Raw genomic sequence first — 21,947 nt, 5'->3', positions numbered from 1 at the left:
GACGTATTGTATTATTAAAGGGTCTTCCCTTACCTACATATGCTATCATTTCTCTAGCTGGTAATTGTAATGTTTCTGCTGTGGTCTCTGGTTGTTCGTCCTCCTCCGAGGATTCATTCTTGTCTGTATCTATTTCTCTTTCAGGCTTCTTTCTTTCATGTATTTGTATTACTGCTTTTCGGATCCTTCTATACATGTTGTCTATACAACTCTGTTTATCATGCTTTCCGTCCGCTATATTCTGACCCCACTTGGTTAGTGCATCCATCTCTTCCTTGTCTACACCTGGCCTATCTTGTTCTCTTATTAAGCAGTTTATGAAGAAGCGTAATATGCAACCTTGAGTGTCAACTTTCTGGTATGCCATGGCCTCGCCAATGCTTTCCGGACCTTCCCCCGTTTGGACAAAATGATAGATTCTGTCTAGATGATCAATCATTCCTGGTAATAACATTAAATAGTTTGCAACTCGTCGTAAACGTACTGATGCTAGCATCATCCTATTGTTTTTACCGGGTACTGGATCATATCTGCAGTCTGTGAGGGGCTCTTTAAGTAATTCAGAACTCGCTGTTTGAGGTGTACGTTGCCTTGCTAAATCCCTGAAAGTCAGTCTATGTGTTGGCGGCGGGGTCCTAAAAATACCTCCTGTCGCACCTCCTGAGGTGCCAGGTCCAAAAGGATTTAGTGGATGAATGCCAGGAAGAACGAGAGGGGAAGTAACAATAGGTGCGGGAAGTGGTGGGGGAACAGGCGTAGTACGTTGAATGGGTGAAGTTTGTTGTTGCGGGCCTGGGGGTAGATTATCTTGGGGTGGGAGACCGTCAGCAGGTGCAGGTGGTGCGGGTACATGGGCAGGTGCAGTAGTATAGGTAGGAGCTACATCGTCTAAATAGGAAGAAATAAAAATGTCTGCTGCGGTCTTGTGACGTAATTTAGTCGGAACCAATGGAGGGGGCAGATCCTTTGGTATTTCCGGAGTGGCCTTAGGTAAACCCTCGGCCAAAAGAGGATACATACCATTCACAAGGGTGTTTCGTTGTCTGTCTACTTGCTCTGCTTTAACTCGTATTCCTTCTTCAACTAGCGCGTTTTCTCGGGCTTTATCTGAATCTTCTCTATGTTTCTCTGCCTTTCTGAGTTCTTTCTCTGTACGTCTATGAGATTCTTTACGCCACAATTCTATAGCGTCTTTCTGAGATTGTCTGGCCTTCTTTTTCCATAACGCTTCTTCTACTCTAATGATGCAATCTGCATCCCATGTCCCGGTAACGGGCCATCTGTATCTCTCGTCTAGGTTCTTAGTATAATCGGCCCATAAATCTAGATATAAGATGGCATCTAAGCCATGCTTATGGTACATAAAATTTCCGGGAGTATCCCTAGGTGGGACAGGAATTGCTTCCTCTAGTATCCCTTTCCTAGTTCCTATCTGTCTTAATTTGGAAAACAGTGGCATCCTGATATTCGGTACTTGATACTTACTTGAACCTGAACACACTTTTGACACAGAAACACAGTAATGTATATCAAACAGTCACTCATACCACGACATTAATCACATAGAAACATTTTGAACACATTTTGACTAAGCTTGAATTCTATAACGAAAACAAAAATTGAACTGTTGAAAACACTAGTTACTTGATATACTGCTAAACAGTACAGATACACCGCTAAAACAGTGCAGACCGGGTCTGTGTACCCAAACCCGTCTTGACCGGATGCATAGTAATGCACCCGTCTAGATGCGTCCCCAGCAACGGTACTCACCGGGAAGCACGGAACGGAAGGCCTCGGAAAACTCGTCTGGACTGGACCGGCCTGGACTCGACTCGACTCGACTCGTGACGTCACAGGCACGTCGGAACTGGTGGGCCTCTAAACACCTCGGATCTTGCTCTCTTGGCTAGGCTCTGGTCGGGATCCTCCGCACTCCTTACCGCCTCGTCTGGGTGTCGATCGCAGTCTCAGTCACCTCCGTTGGCCAGAGGGAGATACAGGAAATCCTGCGGGTACGCGTAATTGTCCGTCTTGGCTGTGGCAGGAGGCTAGGTTTGCAACGCACCGCCGGCGCGTAAGGTGGGGGAGGGGTCCCTGTTCGGGCGCCAAATTAATGTGGTAAATAAATATTTACCGTCTGAATTTCTATGCAATAAAGTTCAATAAAATAACTCAGTCGAAATAAGAGGCAAAATCCGTGATATCTGAGTTTCAAAATGGGTTTTATTCCATAAAATGGAATGGTTCGAACCAGGGTATCATGTTCCTTTCACCATAAAGGATCAGGAAGGGATAGAGCATACTTTATTGACAGAATACAACTTTTATAGTTAAGGCATATAATGGTGATAGATACAGAAGGCGTAACAGCTGAGAGAAACGAGATAAGAACACATGTGCGTAACAGAAAGGCGTGCACGAGGGCGTACACAGAGGTGTGTGCTAGAAACGTCACATGAAAGTGTCACAAGTGGGTGGATACATAGTGGAATCTTGCAGTGTCAGCAGAAATCTGTAGCAAGGATGCGCGCGCAGCAGCATGACGTGTGACTGACGTGAGGCTGGAGGGTGCAGGGGACTTGACATTTAGCACTAGAGGAAAGAGACAGAAGTCTGGCATGTCAGATCGACTCGTTCCTAAATCATATCTGATATCTTGTGTTTGGGGAACTATATTATCTAGAAGGAAAAGGTCTCTCGGGCAGAGGCTACTCTATACTGACTATTAATGCGTGCATATGTGACTACGTGTCTGCGTGTAATGCGAGGGGCCATGGGCCTACCATGGTAACAGGAGCAATGAATTACTTGCATGGAGACAGAGAGGCCGGGCCCTTTGCTCTGCAGCCGGGGAAATGTTTATCTATTCTGCTAGACTGGAATGTGTTTTCGAGGAGCTGAGCTCGGCTATACTGATAACTTGAAGGCAAAATACTGTCTTTGGCAGGCAAGCAGGCCGAGCCGGGCACCGCTCGCCACGCAGGGAGTAGGACAGAGGTCAGGGAGGCATCCCACGTTGCAGCTTTTCAGGAGGCAGAGAACAGAAAAGGGCTCGATGGCAGAAATCAGGGCCTAGCTCTGCAGGACTAGGAAAAACGTGAAAGTGCACCAGGAAAAGACGTTGGCAAGGCATACTTAGGAACTGAATTATCGATCCATTCATGGTGGATCTGAAAGAGGACATGTTAACGTTGGACGCAAATGTATTTGCGTCTTCATAGCAGGTCGAGGAGGGAAGTTACATGCACTTTAAGCTCGTACATGGAGACGGTGGGGTTCACGTTAGGGGACACAATTGACTATAAAAATGTATATTACCTCATCTCTAAGACTGATGCCCACCCAATACCAAGGGCAGACGAGCTTATCGATAGATTGGCTTCGGCCAACTACTTAAGTACGTTTGACCTGACAGCTGGGTATTGGCAAATCAGGTTAGCTGAGGACGCCAAGCCTAAGACCGCATTTTCTACCCCTGGTGGGCATTATCAGTTTGTGGTGATGCCCTTTGGCTTGAAAAATGCACCTGCCACCTTCCAACGGTTGGTGAATCACGTTCTCACTGGGCTGGATGACTTCTGCGCGGCGTATCTTGACGATATTGCTGTCTTTAGCTCCACCTGGGAGGATCACCTGGTCCACCTGCGGAAAGCGTTAGAGGCTCTGCAAGCAGCAGGTCTCACTATCAAGGCTACTAAGTGCCAGATAGGGCAGACACAGGTTGTGTACTTGGGCCACCTTGTCGGTGGAGGCCAAGTTCAACCACTGGAGAGCAAGATACAGTCAATCAGGGACTGGGCTCCTCGAACCACCCAGACTCAGGTTCGAGCTTTCTTGGGCCTGACTGGTTACTACCGGAAATTCGTCAGAAATTACGGATCGATTGTGACTCCGCTTAATGAACTGACAAGCAAGAAAATGCCAAAAAAGGTTCAGTGGACAGTGAGCTGTCAAAAAGCATTCGATGACCTAAAACAGGCCATGTGCACGGCACCTATCCTCAAGAGTCCAGACTACTCCAAACCATTCATTGTCCAAACAGATGCGTCTGAGTTGGGTGTGGGAGCTGTTCTATCTCAACTGAATTTCGATGGTAACGACCAGCCCATTGCTTTTATAAGCAGACGGCTGACCCCCAGAGAGAAAAATTGGTCAGCTATAGAGAGGGAGGCCTTCGCTGTGGTGTGGGCCCTGAAGAAACTGAGGCCATACTTGTTTGGCACTCATTTCAAGATTCAGACCGACCATAAGCCCCTCCTATGGCTAAATCAGATGAAGGGTGAAAACCCCAAACTGCTTAGGTGGTCCATTTCCCTACAGGGGATGGACTTCACAGTGGAGCATAGACCTGGCACTGATCATGGCAATGCAGATGGGCTCTCCAGGTATTTCCACTTAGAACAAGAAGACTCACCTGGTCAAGGTTAGTTAATTGTCCCAACGTTTGGGGGGGGGGTCATGTAGGAGAGTAGGGTCTGCAATCCTATGATCACCCGGACTTTTTGCTTTTGTTTCACTGGTTTACGACTTTCTCGGGCTGTGGGCCTGCCAATCAGACCCACAGCCTAGCTGTTCTCTCACTAAATTGATGCGTGTACCTTAGGTGCATTACCCAATTGGAACTGGGCCACCCTGTCAGACCCTGTAACTCAGGGCATCGGTGAACCCAGGGCCTACCAGGGGCTGAAGCATGTATTATGCCACCCCTGGCTGGCCCCCCAAATCTGACACAACTGGCTGCACGACAGCTGGGGCAACGTGGCGTACTCGCCCGTTGCTGTAGGTATAGTATCCCTATATCTAAACTCAAAATGGACACCCGAGTTCCTATCGGTCACTCCTATGGCAGGCCTTAACAATCCTGAAGGCAGAGTGCGTGGAATCGTGTGAACTGGGCTCTGGCACGAGCCGAGCCCGGTTGCGGCTTGCGGAACCAAGACCCAATGGCTGTTCCATGATAACGCGTATCATATCGGTAACTTCGGTATAGCGTTATCAAGACATGTCGAGTAAGGTGTCATACGAATCGGGATGCTGCCCCCTCACCAATTCTGGCGACGAGGTTAGCCTTCCACCCTTCTAGAGGGACACGACATGTACGTAACTGTGAACCCCGGTTAAAGTTAACTGAAGCCTCAGCTCCACAAAATGGATGCTGCCACCACAGACACGAGTCTGACCTCCTGCTGCTGGGAGTCCTTCCAGCGAGGAGAGCTTGGACAAAGGGTTTCCTGTCAGGGGCGGTGTTCGCACCGTCCCAGACAGGTTTTGTGTATTCTGGGTAGGTAGGGCTTTGCAGGAAGGTGACTGTGGAGTGGCACCCCGTTGCTCACTACGCATCTGCCGGTTAGAACCAGTTCTAGGGGCGCGCAGCCCCTGACCTGGGGAAAGTCCGGCAGGGGAGAGGGGTGTAACTACCCCCTTCCTGGTCCCACCGCTAGGGCAAGACCTAGTCATGTGCCCACCCCTTTCTTTAGGATAAAGGCCGGAGCGGGGACCCTTCCAAATCAGATCATCTTTGAATCAAGAACTACTTTCTACGAAAGGACATTCGAGACTCTTCTCAAGATTTCTCCCTTGTGGCTAAGGAGTAGTCACCCTGCACCAGCATGCACCATCTAAGAACTCTGCGGTTTGCTGCAAGTCCTTCCTCAGGAATCTGACAACCCAGCTCGACGAAAAACCGACTCCCTGGCACCTCTGACCTCTACCCACATCGTCAGCTCAGCTGAGATCCTTGGGTGCGACGAGACCTCGAGGGACCGGCCATCATCAAAACCTGCACGCTTTCTTAACCAGCACGACCACCGAAGGAATTCTCTGGTGAGTGCTCTGGGGTCCGAGAAGCCCCGACCCTGAGCAGCTTCAGCATCGAAGTGCAGTCTCCCAGCATCTCCACGATCTGCGTGGGGCCCTTCTGCCGCTGCTCAGCACGTTGTCCGATCACTAGCCGCTGGCTTGTGACCCTTTGACGACGAACAACAACCAACGCTGCTGGTCTGGTTGCTCCAGACTAGCCTTCTGCTCCTTTTTACGAGAGGAGCACCGCGGACCCTCCTGGTCCACTCAAGACGCCATTTTAGGCCCACCACGTGGCCCTGAAATCTGCCAAGGCTTGTTGCCCCAATCCTGGGCCCAGCGACGCCAACAGCATCAATCTTCGTGGGACAGCTCGCACCTCCATCCTGGTCGCCGACAACGCCTCCTGGTCCGTGAGACTGCAGAGCCTAGCGTCGCCCACTCACCTAGTCGAGGTGACGGCCATCCGGTGCCTTCCTGGTACCCTCTGACTACTGGCTAGTAGTACGAACTTGGTCCCCTCTGCTTTCAGGTATCATCGATCTCTGATCCAGGCTTGGATCTATACGAACTATTCATCACTGGTCGCCGGCCAGCAACTCCTTCCTTCCGGCTCCTGGCTCGTCAGCGAAGACCCCCGACGCCTGTAAAGACTTGTGCAGCCGCAGACCTTGTGGCTAGGTAACTCCGACACTACGGTGTCTGCATAACCTCCTTACTTAAGGGTCCTGAGTCCCTCGCTTCCGACTTGCCTTATCGGGTCCGCCCGAGACCACTAGAACTTTCCGTGCCCTCGGGCACTTGTTTTTAATTGTGCACTTGAAGTATTTTCCTAAGAGTTTTGTTCTGTGCTTAGTACCCTGTCCTCATAAAGAGTCCAGGGCTGTTGTGATTCTAATAAATACACTGTTTATTTTCATAACACTTGTGTGGTGTCCTTTCACTTGGTGTTCAAGGGGTATGTGATGGTATTACACCTGGCTTAACACGCCCTCTAGAGTTTAGCCCGAAGACTGCTCGTATCCACGCTACTAGGATAGCTGGTCTAAGGTTGACTTACAACCAATCACCATAAGGGTCGTTTGGACCGATGCATAGTGGTCGCTAGAATAGCGAACGCTGCATATCGGGCCAACTTCTCACAGGGGCGAGCTGAAACGCGAGCACCACATCAGTTGCGCTTGCCACCACCCTATCACCAGCACTGACAGAACAACTTGCCGGATTGTCTTTGCTGACGCGTGATCGCAGGTGCACCCGGCTGAAAAGCTGCGAAGCACCGCAGATAGGTAATCTCTGTACCGAACAGCTGTAACAATTACACAAAGCAACAATAATAATGCTCTAACCCTTAACCCCTTCCATGCGGCCGCGATTCCCCTGGTGTGCTGTAAACAACACGAACAGGGGCGGGCCGTGACGAACCCCAGCCGTCATCAGCACACGAGCAGCGTAGTGCATGACGGCTGGGGTTCGTCATCAGCATGGAAGGGGTTAATAAGGCATGAACGACGTAGCTAATGTAATAAAATAATAAGCACTTAACTTGGCTGCAAGCAGCAAAGAAAGAGGAAGTGCTCATGTTTGAGTGCTCATATATAGTGCTATAGTTTCTATGGTTATTGGTAATGTGCCTTTGCATTGTAGGAAGTGGGGTTTATATTGATATGTTAAAATGTTTTTCATTGGTTGCTGTATTTTTCAGTAAAGAAAGAGAAAGCATAATCTGAAGCCTCCGGTCCTGTAGTAGAATTATGCTTTCTCATTTCTTTACTACTTTTCAGCAGCCAATAACTATAAAGTTAAAATATCACTACATATCCCATGACACCACATGTCCAATCATAGGGCCACCGCCCTAAATAAGCGCTTTATGACACAGTGTCCTTTTTCTTTGCTGCTTCGCAGCCAGTTAAGTACACATATGTTCTCCTGTTATTGACTGTATGTGTCGTAGGCCCTTATTTCTAGGCAGTAATTATTGTTGGAGCAGGAGATCAGGAGCGAGGACGCCCGTCTGTGAACGCAGTCCTCTTTTTAGATTGCCTCAGTGTGTGGCACTGCGCATGCGCGGCAGCCATTTTGGTCACTTTCCAGAGCCCGGGAAGCTTCAAATAGCGCAGGGAGCCGCGTATAACTGCTACTATTATCCTTTTCACTTTGAGGCAGCTCCCTTCTGACACCCGGCAGATCCTACTGCTCAAGGTTGGACAATAGTGCATAGGCTCTGCCTAGAGTGTTTGTCAAGCTCTCCCTCCACCTCAGATTGGTTTTGAGACTGTTGTCTGTGCTTGGCTTGCCTGGGGTTGGCGCTACTCCCCCTGTATTGCTCCTGAATTGGGTATACTCACGCTATAACTTGCAGCCGTTGTCTTTTCCCATCAGTTCCAATGTCTTTCTTTCAAATGGAAGATTCCTATGAGGAAGAGTTTTACTACGAGGAGCCCACTGGGCGATTGAACCCCTAAAGTGCCACCTACGTGGTTATGTAGCGCAGCAGGGCTGTTTAACCGCTCCCCCATTGTGGCCAAACCCAAGGGGAAGCCCCCCAAGGGGCCCCATGCTGCAGATTTCGCCAAACTAGCTACCAGCATATCCACGGAACATGACTATAGCACTCCATCGGAGGCTGCTGTTTGTGACCCATTTCAAGAGGATGATGAATCCTCCTCTCACCAGAGCTCCGACAAGGAAGACACCCCCAGACCTAGTAAACGCTTGCGGAAGGAGAGTCACCTGGACCCACCCACACAACCAAAGCTGCTCACAATCTACAGCCTGGCTGCCCCCCCAAGAAGTGGCTGACTGTGTACAGAACCACCTGCGCCAAGCCTTTGATAAAGAGGTTCGCGTTATGCTGTGTCTCGCAATGCCCCAGACCGGATCTCCAAGGCAAGGTAGCTGATACCGCAGAGGTAGACCCCGCCATGGTGACCTATCTCAAGAAATACTAAAAGGACCCAAAGAAGGGAATTGATAGAGCCTGGTGCTCCTGCCAGCTCAAGCTCCTTGACATGTTGGGCCCCTGACTAAAATTCTGGAGCTTGGTTACCGGGCAAAAGAGTCCGCTATGGCTATTGACCCGAACAAATTAATATAATGGGCGTAACGGGGCATATGCCAGTTAGGGAATGATAACTGCGCCATGTCAAGTGAAAGGAAGCGGTCTATCCTTTTGAAATTGGACCAAAGCTCGCTGAAGTATCCACTTCAGAAGCCGGCCCTCGAGCCCAAGGCCTCCTTTTCGGACAACCTTTCTTGAAGGAATTGGCAACGTTCGTCGCTACCTTTACCGGTTCAGACAAGGCACAAGGGTCGCTAAGGAGAGCCTTCAGACAGGTTTTTGGCGGGCCAGATGATTTAGGGGTTGTTTGTTCGTCCGAGGGTATCAACAAGGACCCCAAAGAGCTTATCATCAGCAGCAGTGTGGGGGTTAACAGGACTCAACCAACCCCACCTTCTATCCTACCTGTCGCTCCAATAAGAACCACTTCAGGAAGGGTAGATACGGTGGAAATCAAGACAACACCATCAGACCCTATTTAATTTCTAAAGAAATCTGTTTAAAATCAGGTCTCTGGGGGAACCTCGCAAGAAGATGCATTTCTCTCCTTCAAACGACTCCTTAAGAGTGACCCTGTTCTGCGGCGCCCCCTTATCCCTCATCCATTCTGGTTCGGACTGGGTGCAGTTTTGGCACAAGGACAGGAGGCTGCAACCCCCACGTCATATTTATCAGTAGAAAAAGTTTGGGCTATGAGGTTGCCTATGCACCCATAGAGGACAAGCATTGGCAAAGCCAACAGGTCACACCTATGCAAGATCTATTGGCTATTTTTTAGCCATGTTGAACATCAGTGGGGCTGCATGGCTGAGCGTAAACAAAACAAGCATTTGCTATGCAATAGGTCTCGCATTAGGAAAGTTTGAGCTATTGGTCTTGTAAATTACACATTTTTTATTTATGTGTTGGTTTTGAAAATAGCGATATTAATATCTTTGTCATTTACAATGCCAATACTTTTAGCTTTTGCAAATGTGACACCTATAGCATTTGTACTGCAACATGTTTTGTATTTACGTGACTTATATGTATTGATATTACAAATAACAATAGCTTTTAATTTTTTTAAATAATTAATACTTAAATAAAAGTTATTGTAATTTATAATGGCAATAGCTTAAACTTTTGTAAATAACTTTTGTTAAGATTATGTTCAGTGTATTTTATTGTGACAAAAATCCAAGAACAGAAGTGAAATATTAACATCTTTTTGTGACATTTGTAATAAAGCTTGAAACATGGAGAGAAAATATTTGAACCAGTTATTGTTGAATGGTTGCACAGATTGATACTGTGGTGGCGCTGAGTGATGTTGTGGTGGCGATGAGTGATGCTGTGGCGTTCAGTGAAGCTGTGGTAGCGCATAGTGATGTTGTGGTGCCCCTGAGTGATGCTGTGGTACCCATGAGAGATGCTGTGGTGGTGCAATAGATCGATAGAGTGAGGGCGATAGATAGCTAGAGGGAGGGCGAAAGATAACTAGAGGGAGGGCGAAAGATAGATAGAGTGAGGGCGATAGATAGCTAGAGGGAGGGCGAAAGATAGAGGGAGGGCGAAAGATAGATAGGTAGAGTGAGGACGATAGATAGATAGCGTGAGGGCGATAGATAGCGTGAGAGCGATAGATAGAGTGAGGGCGATAGATAGAGTGAGGGCGATAGATAGAGTGAGGGTGATAGATGTGTGTGTTTGTGTGTGTGGTTGTGTGGTGTGTATGTGGTTGTGGGTGGTTGTATGTGTGGCTGTGTGTTATGTTATTTATTTATTTATTTGCAAGCTTATATCGCGCTGGGAATCGACTCCCTTGGGAGTATCTCCGCGCCATTGGCAACGTTAGAAAGCAAATAGCAAACAGCCCTGTCATGTAATCAATATTCACCAGAGTCAGTAATTAAACAGGAAAGTTTTTAACTTTTTCCTGAAGGGAAAATGTTCCCTGCATGCTCTGATTTCCAGTGGAAGACTGTTCCAAAGTTTCGGGCCTGCGACTGACAGGGCTCTTCCACCTTGTCTCGTCTTCCAAAATCTGGGGACACATAGTAATTCATGGTCTCCGGATCTCAGGGTTCTTGTGGGAATATATGGGATGAATTTCTTATTTAAGTCCTCCGGGCCTCTACCAAACAAGCACTTGTGAATAATGCAACAAGTTTTAAACAGCACTCTTTGTTTTATGGTGAGCCAATGGAGTTTTTTAAGGAGCGGCTTTGAAGGAGTCCTGGCCGGGGCATTGAGAACAAGGCGGGCAGCCGTGTTCTGCACGACTTGAAGTCTAGCGGTGACCCCTTCGTTGGTGGCTAGAAGCAAACCATTACAGTAGTCCAGTCTACTCAGCACGAGCGACTGAACTAATGTTTTCCTGGTGGAATCAGGTAGCAAGGGGAACACCCTTCGGAGAAGTCCAATAACATGGAAACAGGAGCTTACTACATAAGTAGCATGGTGTTTTAAGGTGAGCTCCTGATCCAGTTTGACTCCCAGATCTTTTACTACCATTTTTGGCTCAGGGACTGGGCCAAGATCACAAGGCCACCAGTCCGGAGTCCCCAGTCGTTTGGCTTCCCCGAAAAGCATCACCTCCGTCTTGGAGACGTTGCACTGAAGGAGGTTTGCTGCCATCCAACGTGCTACTTCTTTCATCCCTTGGGCAAAGGAGTGGCGCACTTCAGGAGTCATGATTTTAAACGGGAAGAGGAGTTGTGTATCGTCTGCATACGATACAGGGATAAACCCGTGGGATCTCATGATATTAGCTAGGGGTGCCACGTAGATGTTAAATAATGTTGGGCTCAAGCAGGAGCCCTGTGGCACCCCCTTTGAGATCTCCACCTCCTCAGACTGGTAAGGGCCCAATATTACTCTCTGAGTGCGTTTGCTGAAAAAACTCCTTAGCCATGCCAGCGCCTTGCCACCCAGACCGATGTTAACTAGTCTGGAGGTCATGATCTCATGTGACACCGTGTCAAACGCCGCTGACAAATCTAATAGCACCAAGATCACGGAGTACCCCTTGTCCTGGAGCATATGGAGATTGTCAGCGACGGACAGCAAGGCGGTCTCGGTACTATGCCTAGGTCTGAAACCCGATTGAGAGGGATCTAGTCCCCCTGCACTCTCGATGTAATTAGATAAGTGCCGGTTAACAAACTTCTCGGCCAGCTTCCCTAAAAAAGGGAGAAGCGAGATGGGTCTCAGGTTAGTGAGGTCCGTCCATGGAATGGAGTTGTTCTTCCGTAGGGGTCTCACCAAGGCGCGCTTCCAATCAGGAGGAACTTCACCTGATCCTAAGGATAGATTGAGTACCCGTTGGATCCCTACTCCTAGATCATCCCTTAGGAGAGACATGATACGAGCTGGAATAGTATCTGACGGGCATCCACTCTTGGTTTGATTAATTAGAGTGCCAATGTCCTCAATTGATATAGGGGGGAAATCAACAAGCTTGTTAGCATTATTTTCTGTTGACCAGAGGTGAGGGGGGGCCATACTATCAGCAGTTCTTAAGATGTTAGAGGAGGAATTTGAGGCTAAAATCTTTGCATAAATGCCTTCTATTTTCCTTACAAAGAACTGTGAGATGTTATTACAGAGTTCTTGGGATTCAATTCCCTCTGTTTCACAGGCTGCAGGCTTGACGAAGGTCTGTAGGATCTGATAAAGGACTTTCGCATTTTTACCCGCGGCTGTTATTTGGTCTGCTATGTGATGTTTCCGGGCAGATCGAATGGCTTTATGGTAATTTTTCTGGGAGGTCCTATAAATATCTTTATCCTCAGCCTTATGTGTGAGTCTCCAACGTTTTTCCGATTTCCGTGCCAAGATTTTTAACTGCCTAAGATCGTCTGTATACCAGACTTCTTGTCTTGGGGCAGGTCGGGGTTTAAATGTTCTAAAAGGAACGGCATGATTAATGGAGATAGTTACCGCATCGTTGAAAGCGGCCAGTGCCGCAGTGACATTATCGCCACATTCAGCCCAATTGGGTTCGATAAATTTCTCCCTAAAACTCTCAGGCGTTAGTTTATTCCACGGTCTTCTAACATCGGCCAGAGTTTTCTGAGCAACCTTAGACACCTGGTTGGGTCGAGTATAAAACTCAATGATCGAGTGGTCAGTCCAATCCACTTGGCAGGGAGGTAAACACTTTATAGAAGTAGAATTATATAGCACAAGGTCCAACGTGTGACCGGCTATATGTGTGGGTCCCTGATTAACTTGGTGCAGGCCTAAAGTGGTTAGATCTGCCAACAGTGTCTGTGCCTCCACACAGGAGGAGAGTTCACTATGGACATTGAAATCCCCTACCAAGATGAAATCAGAATCCATCTGTATATGTGGGGCCAGTATTTCAACAAGTTGTAAAGAAAAATGGCCAGGTGGGCCTGGGGGTCGATATACTAATGCTCCCTTCCTTGTTTCTCTGGAATTAGGGTTTACAGTAAAAATAAGGAGCTCCATTTGCGGATTGCATACGGTCTCTGTGATCACTACCTCAATTTCTTGTTTGAAAACAATAGCTAGACCCCCTCCGGTTTTAATTGGCCTGTCCATCCTTACTAATTTGTATCCTTGCGGTACCCCCATAGTAATGGCCGGAACAGAGTGGGGCTTCAACCACGTCTCTGTTAAAAAGCATAGATGAGGCAGTTCTGATGTTATTAAATCCCAAACCTGGGTGGAATGGGTGACTAAAGAGCGAACATTGCACAGAAGGTTTTTACAAGAAAGGGTCGAGTCGATAGGACAGTCAAGCGAGTGAGGCTGACAGGTAATCAATTTTGAATGGCCAGGAGTAATTACAGCACTACAGGTGAATTGAGTGCGACAGATCCTACAAGAAAAAGGTCCCTCCAGCATCCCCGGTGCCTTATGTAAGCACAGAGTGGTGGCATACCTGTTTAAGGCGAGTAGGGATTGCCTGGTGTAGGTGAGACCATGCCGATAAAGCGACTCCAGGGGATTTATAGAAACTGCCATAGACCCCTGCCCCTCGCCCCGTCCTGTCGCGGACGGGCGCAGACGGGCAGCTCTTTGGCCGGTCTTCGGCCGGGCTGCGCGCGATCGCTGCGCGCTCGTGATGCTGCGAGGGCTAAATAGCCTCGAGGACGTTGGGCACTAGAGCGCTAACCGCTCTGCGTCCTAGCTAACCGGAAGTGCCTGCCGGCCCCTACAAACTAATGCAGGGAGGCGGCTCAGAGAATCAGGCAAGGCGTGTGGTGGAGGGGGGGTTGTGAATTTTGTGTTATGTTATGCTGTTTTGTAACGCGCTCAATTACTGCCGGAGTATCCTGGCGCGAAGATGAAGAAACAGATTAAACAGCCAACACTACAAAAAAGAGAAAGCTAGAAGGCCAGCCGAAACAGATGGGTTTTCAGCGCTTTTTTAAAAGAGCCAAAATTCAAGGTAGCTCGCAGGGAAAGAGGAAGCTCATTCCAGGCCGAAGCGGTCTTCACCTCCACTGATTGCCCTCCCAGCCGGGTACGCCGGAAGCGAGGAACCTGCAGCAGATGTTGAGCGGCAGAGCGCAGGGATCGATTGGGAGAGTAGCGACTAAATCGTTTCATCAAGTAAGCGGGTCCTTCTCCATTGATAGCTTTATGAGCCAGTGTCAAAATTTTAAAAATAATCCTTTGAGGAACTGGCAACCAGTGCAGACTCTGCAGGTGATTCCTTATGCTAACCCGGCTGGAAATATTACCCAGCAGTCTGGCGGTCGTGTTTTGGATCACCTGGAGACGCCTTACCATGTAAGCCGGGGAGCCACTCAGCAGAGCGTTGGCATAGTCGAGGCGCGAGAGAATTAAAGCTCTCGCTACTGACTCTCTTGCTGAGGCAGGAAGATAAGGGAAAAACTTCCGAAGCGCCTTAAGAGTCCCAAAGCAGCCTCCGGTCAGCTTCTTGATATGCCCCTCAAACCGGAGGTCTTCCCCAAACCAGACCCCCAAGTTCTTAGCGAGGACATTAACTGAACAGGGCATCGGGAAACCAACCGGCCAAAGTGATTCTCTGAAGTTAGGGGGGAATTGACCGTAGAGCAGAATTTCCGTCTTATCCTCATTGCACTTCAGTTGTGCGGAAGCTAACCAATTAAAAACTGAGGATAGACAGGTCTGAATCCGCCCTGTATCTAAGACAGCGCTGGGCCAGGTAAACAGCAGCTGCGTGTCATCAGCATAGGCAATAATTTTGGCCCCCAGTTGTTCGGCTAGCTCTACCAGGGGGGTCAAATAAACATTAAAAAGAAGAGGGCTCAAAGTGGAGCCCTGAGGGACCCCAGTCGTGAGAGGCTTAGCCAAGGATGAAAAAGGAGGGAGCCAGACCTGCTGGGATCTAGACGAGAGAAAGGAGCTCAGCCAATCCAGGGCAAGGCCGGAGACCCTAATATCAGCAAGCCGAGCGAGAAGGCGTTGGTGAGGCACCGTGTCGAACCGTGTGTGTGTGGTTGAGCGTGTGGTTGTGCGTGGGGTGATGTGTGTTTGTGTGTGGGGTGATGTTTGTGTGTGGGGTTGTGTGTGTGTGGTTGTGTGTGTGTGCGTGGTTGTATGTATGTGTGTGTGCGGTTACAGAAGGATGTATGTGGAAGAGAGCAGCAGATCAGCTCAGCAGAAGAGAACAGGGAGTTAAAGAAGGAGGCGGGTGGAAGTGAACAGCAGATCGGCACAGGAGAAGAGAACGGAGTTAAAGAAGAAGGTGGGGTGGAAGAGAGCAGCAGATCAGCAAAGGAGAATAGGGAGTTAAAGAAGGAGACTTGTGGAAGAGAGCAGCAGATCAGCACAGGAAAAGAGAAGAGAACAGGGAGATGGAGATGGAGGCAGAGGAAGAGAGCAGCAGATCAGTACGAGAGAAGAGAAGAGAACAGGGAATTAGAGAAGGAGGTGGGTGGAAGAGAGCAGCAGATCAGCACAGCAAAAGAGAACAGGGAGTTAAAGAAGGAGGCAGTGGAAGAGAGCAGCATATCGGCATGAGAGAAGAGAAGAGAACAGGGAGTTAAAGAAGGAGGCGGGTGGAAGAGAGCAGCAGATCAGCACAGGAAAAGAGAACAGGGAGTTAAAGAAGGAGGTGGCTGGAAGAGAGCAGCAGATCAGCACGGGAGAAGAGAACAGGGAGTTAAAGAAGGAGGTGGGGTGGAAGAGAGCAGCAGATCAGCACGGGAGAAGAGAACAGGGAGTTAAAGAAGGAGGTGGGGTGGAAGAGAACAGCAGATCAGCACAGCAAAAGAGAACAGGGAGTTAAAGAAGGAGGCAGAGGAAGAGAGCAGCATATCAGCATGAGAGAAGAGAAGAGAACAGGGAGTTAATGAAGGAGGTGGGGTGGAAGAGAGCAGCAGATCAGCACAGGAGAAGAGAATAGAACAGGGAGTTAGATAAGGAGGTGGGGTAGAAGAGAGCAGCAGAACAGCGCAGGAGAAGAGAACAAAGAGGTAGAGAAGGGGTGGGGTGGAAGAGAACAGCAGATCAGCACGAGAGAAGAGAACAGGGAGTTAAAGAAGGAGGCGAGTGGAAGAGAACAGCAGATCGGCACAGGAGAAGAGAAGAGAACAGGGAGCTAGAGAGGGGGGCGGTGGAAGAGAGCAGCAGATCAGTACGGGAGAATAGAAGAGAACAGGGAATTAGAGAAGGAGGCGGGTGGAAGAGAGCAGCAGATCAGCACAGCAAAAGAGAACAGGGAGTTAAAGAAGGGAGCGCTTGGAAGAGAGCAGCAGATCAGCACAGGAGAAGAGAACAGGGAGTTAGAGAAGGAGTGGGTGGGAGAGAGGAACAGATCAGCACAGCAGAAGAGAACAGGTAGTTGAAGAAGGAGGTGGGGTGGAAGAGAGCAGCAGATCAGCACAGGAGAAGAGAAAAGGGAGTTAGAGAAGGAGGCGGGTGGACGAGAGCAGCAGATCAGCACAGGAGAACAGAACAGGGAGTTAAAGTAGGAGGCGGGTGGAAGAGAGTAGCAGATCAGCACAGGAGAAGAGAACAGGGAGTTAGAGAAGACGGTGGTGGAAGGGAACAGCAGATCAGTACAGGAGAAAAGAACAGAGTTAAAGAAGGAGGTGGGGTGGAAGAGAGCTAGAGTGAGGGCGATAGATAGAGTGAGGGCGATAGATAGAGTGAGGGCGATAGATAGAGTGAGGGCGTTAGATAGAGTGAGGGCGGTAGATAAGAGTGAGGGCGATAGATAAGAGTGACGGCGATAGATAAGAGTGAGGGCGATAGATAGATAGAATGAGGGCGATAGATAGATAGAGTGAGGGCGATAGATGTGTGTGGTTGTGTGTGTGTGGTTGTATGTGGGTGTGGTTGGGTGTGGTTGTGTGTGTGTATGGTTGTGTGTGTTGCTGTATGTGTGGCTGTATGTGTGGCTGTGTGTGTGGTTGGGTGTGGTTTTGTGTGTGGTTGAGAGTGTGGTTGTGCGTGGGGTTGTGTGTGTGTGTGTGCGCGGTTGTATGTATGTGTGTATGCGGTTACAGAAGGCTGTATGTGGAAGAGAGCAGCAGATCAGCACAGCAGAAGAGAACAGGGAGTTAAAGAAGGAGGCAGGGGAAGAGAGCAGCAGATCAGTACGGGAGAAGAGAACAGGGAGTTGGAGAAGGGGGCGGGGTGGAAGAGAGCAGCAGATCCGCACAGGAGAAGAGAACAGGGAGTTAAAGAATGTGGCGGGGTGGAAGAGAGCAGCAGATCAGCACAGCAGAAGAGAACATGGAGTTAAAAAAGGAGGCGGTGGAAGAGAGCAGCAGATTAGGACAGGAGAAGAGAACAGGGAGTTAAAGAATGAGGCGGGTGGAAGAGAGCAGCAGATCAGCTCGGGAGAAGAGAAGAGAACAGGGAGTTGGAAAGGAGGTGGGGTGGAAGAGAGCAGCAGATCAGCACAGGAAAAGAAAAGAACAGGGAGTTAGAGAAGGAGGCACAGTGGAAGAGAACAGCATGTCAGCACGAGAGAAGAGAACAGGGAGTTAAAGAAGGAGGCAGGTGGAAGAGAGTGCAGATCAGCACAAGAGAAGAGAATAGAACAGGGAGTTAGAGAAGGGGGGAGGTGGAGGAGAGCAGCAGATCTGCAGAAGTTACCAGGGAGTTAAAGAAGGAGGCGGGGTGGGAGAGAGCAACAGATCAGCACGGGAGAACAGAACAGGGAGTTAGAGAAAGAGGCGAGTGGAAGAGAACAACAGATCAGCACATAAGAAGAGAAGAGAACAGGGTGTTCGAGAAGGAGGTGAGGTGGAAGAGAGCAGCAGATTAGCACAGCAGAAGAGAACAGGGAGTTAAAGAAGGAGGTGGGTGGATGAGAGCAGCAGGTCAGCACAGGAGAAGAGAAGAGAACAGGGTGTTCGAGAAGGAGGTGAGGTGGAAGAGAGCAGCAGATTAGCACAGCAGAAGAGAACAGGGAGTTAGAAAAGGGGGCGAGTGGAAGAGAGCAGCAGATCAGCACAGGAGAACAGAACAGGGAGTTAGAGAAAGAGGCGAGTGGAAGAGAACAACAGATCAGCACATAAGAAGAGAAGAGAACAGGGTGTTCGAGAAGGAGGTGGGTGGAAGAGAGCAGTAGATCAGCACGAGAGAAGAGAACAGGGAGGTAGAAAAGGAGGTGGGGGTGGAAGAGAGCAGTAGATCAGCTTGGGAGAAGAGAACATGGAGTTAAAGAAGGAGGCGGGTTGAAAGAGAGCAGCAGATCAGCACAGGAGAAGAGAAGAGAACAGGGAGTTAAAGAATTAGGCAGGATGGAAGAGAGCAGCAGTTCAGTCCAGGAGAAGAGAAGAGAACAGGGAGCTGGAGAAGGAGGCGGGTGGAAGAGAGCAGCATAACAGCGCAGCAAAAGAGAACATGGAGTTAAAGAAGGAGACGGGTGGAAGAGAGCAGCAGATCAGCACAGGAGAAGAGAACATGGAGTTAAAGAAGGAGGCGGGTTGGAAGAGAACAACATATTAGCACAGAAGAGGAGAACAGGGAGTTAGAGAAGGAGGCGGGGTGAAAGAGAACAGCAGATCAGCACAGCAAAAGAGAACAGGGAGTTAAAGAAGGAGGCAGAGGAAGAGAGCAGCATATCAGCATGAGAGAAGAGAAGCGAACAGGGAGTTAAAGAAGGAGTTGGGGTTGACGAGAGCAGCAGATCAGCACAGGAGAAGAGAAGCGAACAGGAAGTTTAAGAAGGAGGCGGGTTGAAGAGAGCAGCAGATCAGCGTGGGAGAAGAGAAGAGGACAGGGAGATAGAGAAGGAGGTGGGTGGAAGAGAGCAGCAGATCAGCACAGCAGAAGAGAACAGGGAGTTAAAGAAGGAGGTGGGGTGGAAGAGAGCAGCAGATTAGCACAGCAGAAGAGAACAGGAGTTAGAAAAGGAGGGGGGGTGGGTGAGAGCAGCAGATCAGCACAAGAGAAGAGAACAGGGAAGAGAGCAGCAGATCAGCAGGAGAAGAGAAGAGGACAGGGAGATAGAGAAGGAGGTGGATGGAAGAGAGGAGCGGATCAGCACAGGAAAAGAGAACAGGGAGTTAAAGAAGGAGATGGGGTGGAAGAGAGCAGCAGATTAGCACAGCAGAAAAGAACAGGGAGTGAGAGAAGGAGGCGGGGTGAAAGAGAACAGCAGATCAACACAGGAGAAGAGAAGCCAACAGGGAGTTAAAGAAGGAGTTGGAGTGGACGAGAGCAGCAGATCAGCACAGGGGAAGATGACAGGGATTTAGAAAAGGGGGCCGGTGGAAGAGACCAGCAGATCAGCACAGGAGAACAGAACAGGGAGTTAAAGAAGGAAGCGGGTGGAAGAGAACAACATATTAGCACAGGAGAAGAGAACAGGGAGTTAGAGAATTAGGCAGGGTGGAAGAGAGCAGCATATCAGCTTGGGAGAAGAGAAGAGAACAGGGAGTTGGAGAAGGAGGTGGGTGGAAGAGAGCAGCATAACAGCGCAGCAGAAGAGAACATGGAGTTAAAGAAGGAGGCGGGTGGAAGAGAGCAGCAGATCAGCACAGGAGAAGAGAACAGGGAGTTAAAGAAGGAGGCGGGTGGAAGAGAGCAGCAGATCAGCACAGGAGAAGAGAACAGGGAGTTAGAGAAAGAGGCGAGTGGAAGAGAACAACAGATTAGCGCAGCAGAAGAAAACTGAGTTAAAGAAAAAGGTGGGTTGGAAGAGAGCAGCAGATCAGCACAGGAGAAGAGAAGAGAACAGGGAGTTAGAGAATTAGGCAGGGTGGAAGAGAGCAGCAGTTCAGTCCAGGAGAAGAGAAGAGAACAGGGAGCTGGAGAAGGAGGCGGGTGGAAGAGAGCAGCATAACAGCGCAGCAAAAGAGAACATGGAGTTAAAGAAGGAGACGGGTGGAAGAGAGCAGCAGATCAGCACAGGAGAAGAGAACATGGAGTTAAAGAAGGAGGTGGGTTGGAAGAGAGCAACAGATCAACACAGGAGAAGAGAACAGGGAGTTAGAGAATTAGGCAGGGTGGAAGAGAGCAGCAGTTCTGCACAGGAGAAGAGAACAGGGAGTTAAGGAAGGAAGCGGGTGGAAGAGAACAACATATTAGCACAGAAGAGGAGAACAGGGAGTTGGAGAAGGAGGCGGGGTGAAAGAGAACAGCAGATCAGCACAGGAGAAGAGAAGCGAACAGGGAGTTAAAGAAGGAGTTGGGGTTGACGAGAGCAGCAGATCAGCACAGGAGAAGATAACAGGGAGTTCAAGAAGGAGGCGGGTTGAAGAGAGCAGCAGATCAGCGTGGGAGAAGAGAAGAGGACAGGGAGATAGAGAAGGAGGTGGATGGAAGAGAGGAGCGGATCAGCACAGGAAAAGAGAACAGGGAGTTAAAGAAGGAGATGGGGTGGAAGAGAGCAGCAGATCAACACAGGAGAAGATGACAGGGATTTAGAAAAGGGGGCCGGTGGAAGAGACCAGCAGATCAGCACAGGAGAACAGAACAGGGAGTTGGACAAGGAGGAGGGGTGAAAGAGAACAGCAGATCAGCACAGGAGAAGAGAAGAGAACAGGGAGTTAAAGAAGGAGGCAGAGTGGAAGAGAGCAGCAGATCAGCACAAGAGAAGAGAACAGGGAGTTATGGAAGGAAGCGGGTGGAAGAAAGCAGCAGATCAGCACAGGAGAAGAGAACAGGTAGTAAAAGAAGGAGGCGGTGTGAAAGAGAACAGCAGATCAGTACAGGAGAAGAGAAGCAAACAGGGAGTTAAAGAAGGAGTTGGGGTGGACGAGAGCAGCAGATCAGCACGGGAGAACAGAACAGGGAGATAAAGAAGGAGGTGGGCTGGAAGAGAGCAGCAGATCAGCACGGTAAAAGAGAAGAGAATAGGGAGTTAAAGAAGGAGGTGGGTGGAAGAGAGGGAGGGCGATAGATAGAGGGAGGGAGGGCGATAGAGTGAGGGCGATAGATAGAAGGAGGGCGATAGATAGAGGGGGGCGATAGATAGAGGGAGGGAGGGGGATAGATAGAGTGAGTGAGGACGGTAGAGTGAGTGAGGGCGGTAGAGTGGTAGAGAGAGGGCGGTAGAGTGAGGGCGATAGAGTGGTAGAGTGAGGGCGGTAGAGTGGTGTGGGTGAGGGTGTGTGAGAGGGTGAGGGTGTGTGAGAGTGAGGGTGTGTGAGTGAGGATGTGTGTGAGGGTGTGGGGGTGCGGGTGTGTGTGAGGGCGTATAAGTGTGAGGGGGGTGAGGGCGTGTGAGGGAGAGCGTGGGTGGGAGGGTGTTTGAGGGTGTGTGAGGGTAAGGGGGTGTGAGGGTGAGGGGTTGTGAGGGTGAGGGGGTGTGTGAGGGTGAAGGGGTGGGTGAGGGTGAAAGGGTGGGTGAGGGTGAGAACGTCGGTGAGTGAATGTGAGGGTGAGGGGGGTGAGGATGAGGTAGTGTGTGGGTGTGGGGTTGTGAGAGTGAGGGGGTGTGAGGGTGAGGAGGTGTGGGGGGGTGAGGGGGTGTGAGGGTGAGGGGGTGTGAGGGTGAGGGGGTAAGAGAGGGTGGGTGAGAGGGTGTGTGGGGGTGTGAGGGTGAGTGAGGGTGTGTGAGGGTAAGGGTGAGGCGGTGTGAGGGTAAGTGTGAGGGGGTGTGGGGGTGTTAGGCTGTGTGAGAGTGAGGGTGTGTGGGTGAGGGTGAGGGAGGGTGAGAGGGTGTGTGAGGGGG

General features: G+C 49.7%; 1 protein-coding gene across 1 annotated transcript in view; it reads right to left on the bottom strand.

The window, feature by feature from the left end:
• LOC147706689 (uncharacterized) overlaps positions 1–21,947 on the bottom strand; it is a 53,811-nt gene that overhangs the window by 16,256 nt on the left and 15,608 nt on the right. Inside the window, exon 9 of the mRNA XM_086925309.1 lies at positions 12,431–12,990. Within this exon, the coding sequence (XP_086781435.1) occupies positions 12,431–12,990 (560 nt within the window). The remainder of the gene's footprint in view (positions 1–12,430; positions 12,991–21,947) is intronic.

The sequence above is a fragment of the Lissotriton vulgaris genome, chromosome 6 (assembly GCF_964263255.1).
Source record: "Lissotriton vulgaris chromosome 6, aLisVul1.2, whole genome shotgun sequence".
Classification (NCBI taxonomy): domain Eukaryota; kingdom Metazoa; phylum Chordata; class Amphibia; order Caudata; family Salamandridae; genus Lissotriton; species Lissotriton vulgaris.
Note: the sequence above shows the minus strand (reverse complement) of the source record. Positions and strands in the feature narration are given on the sequence as shown.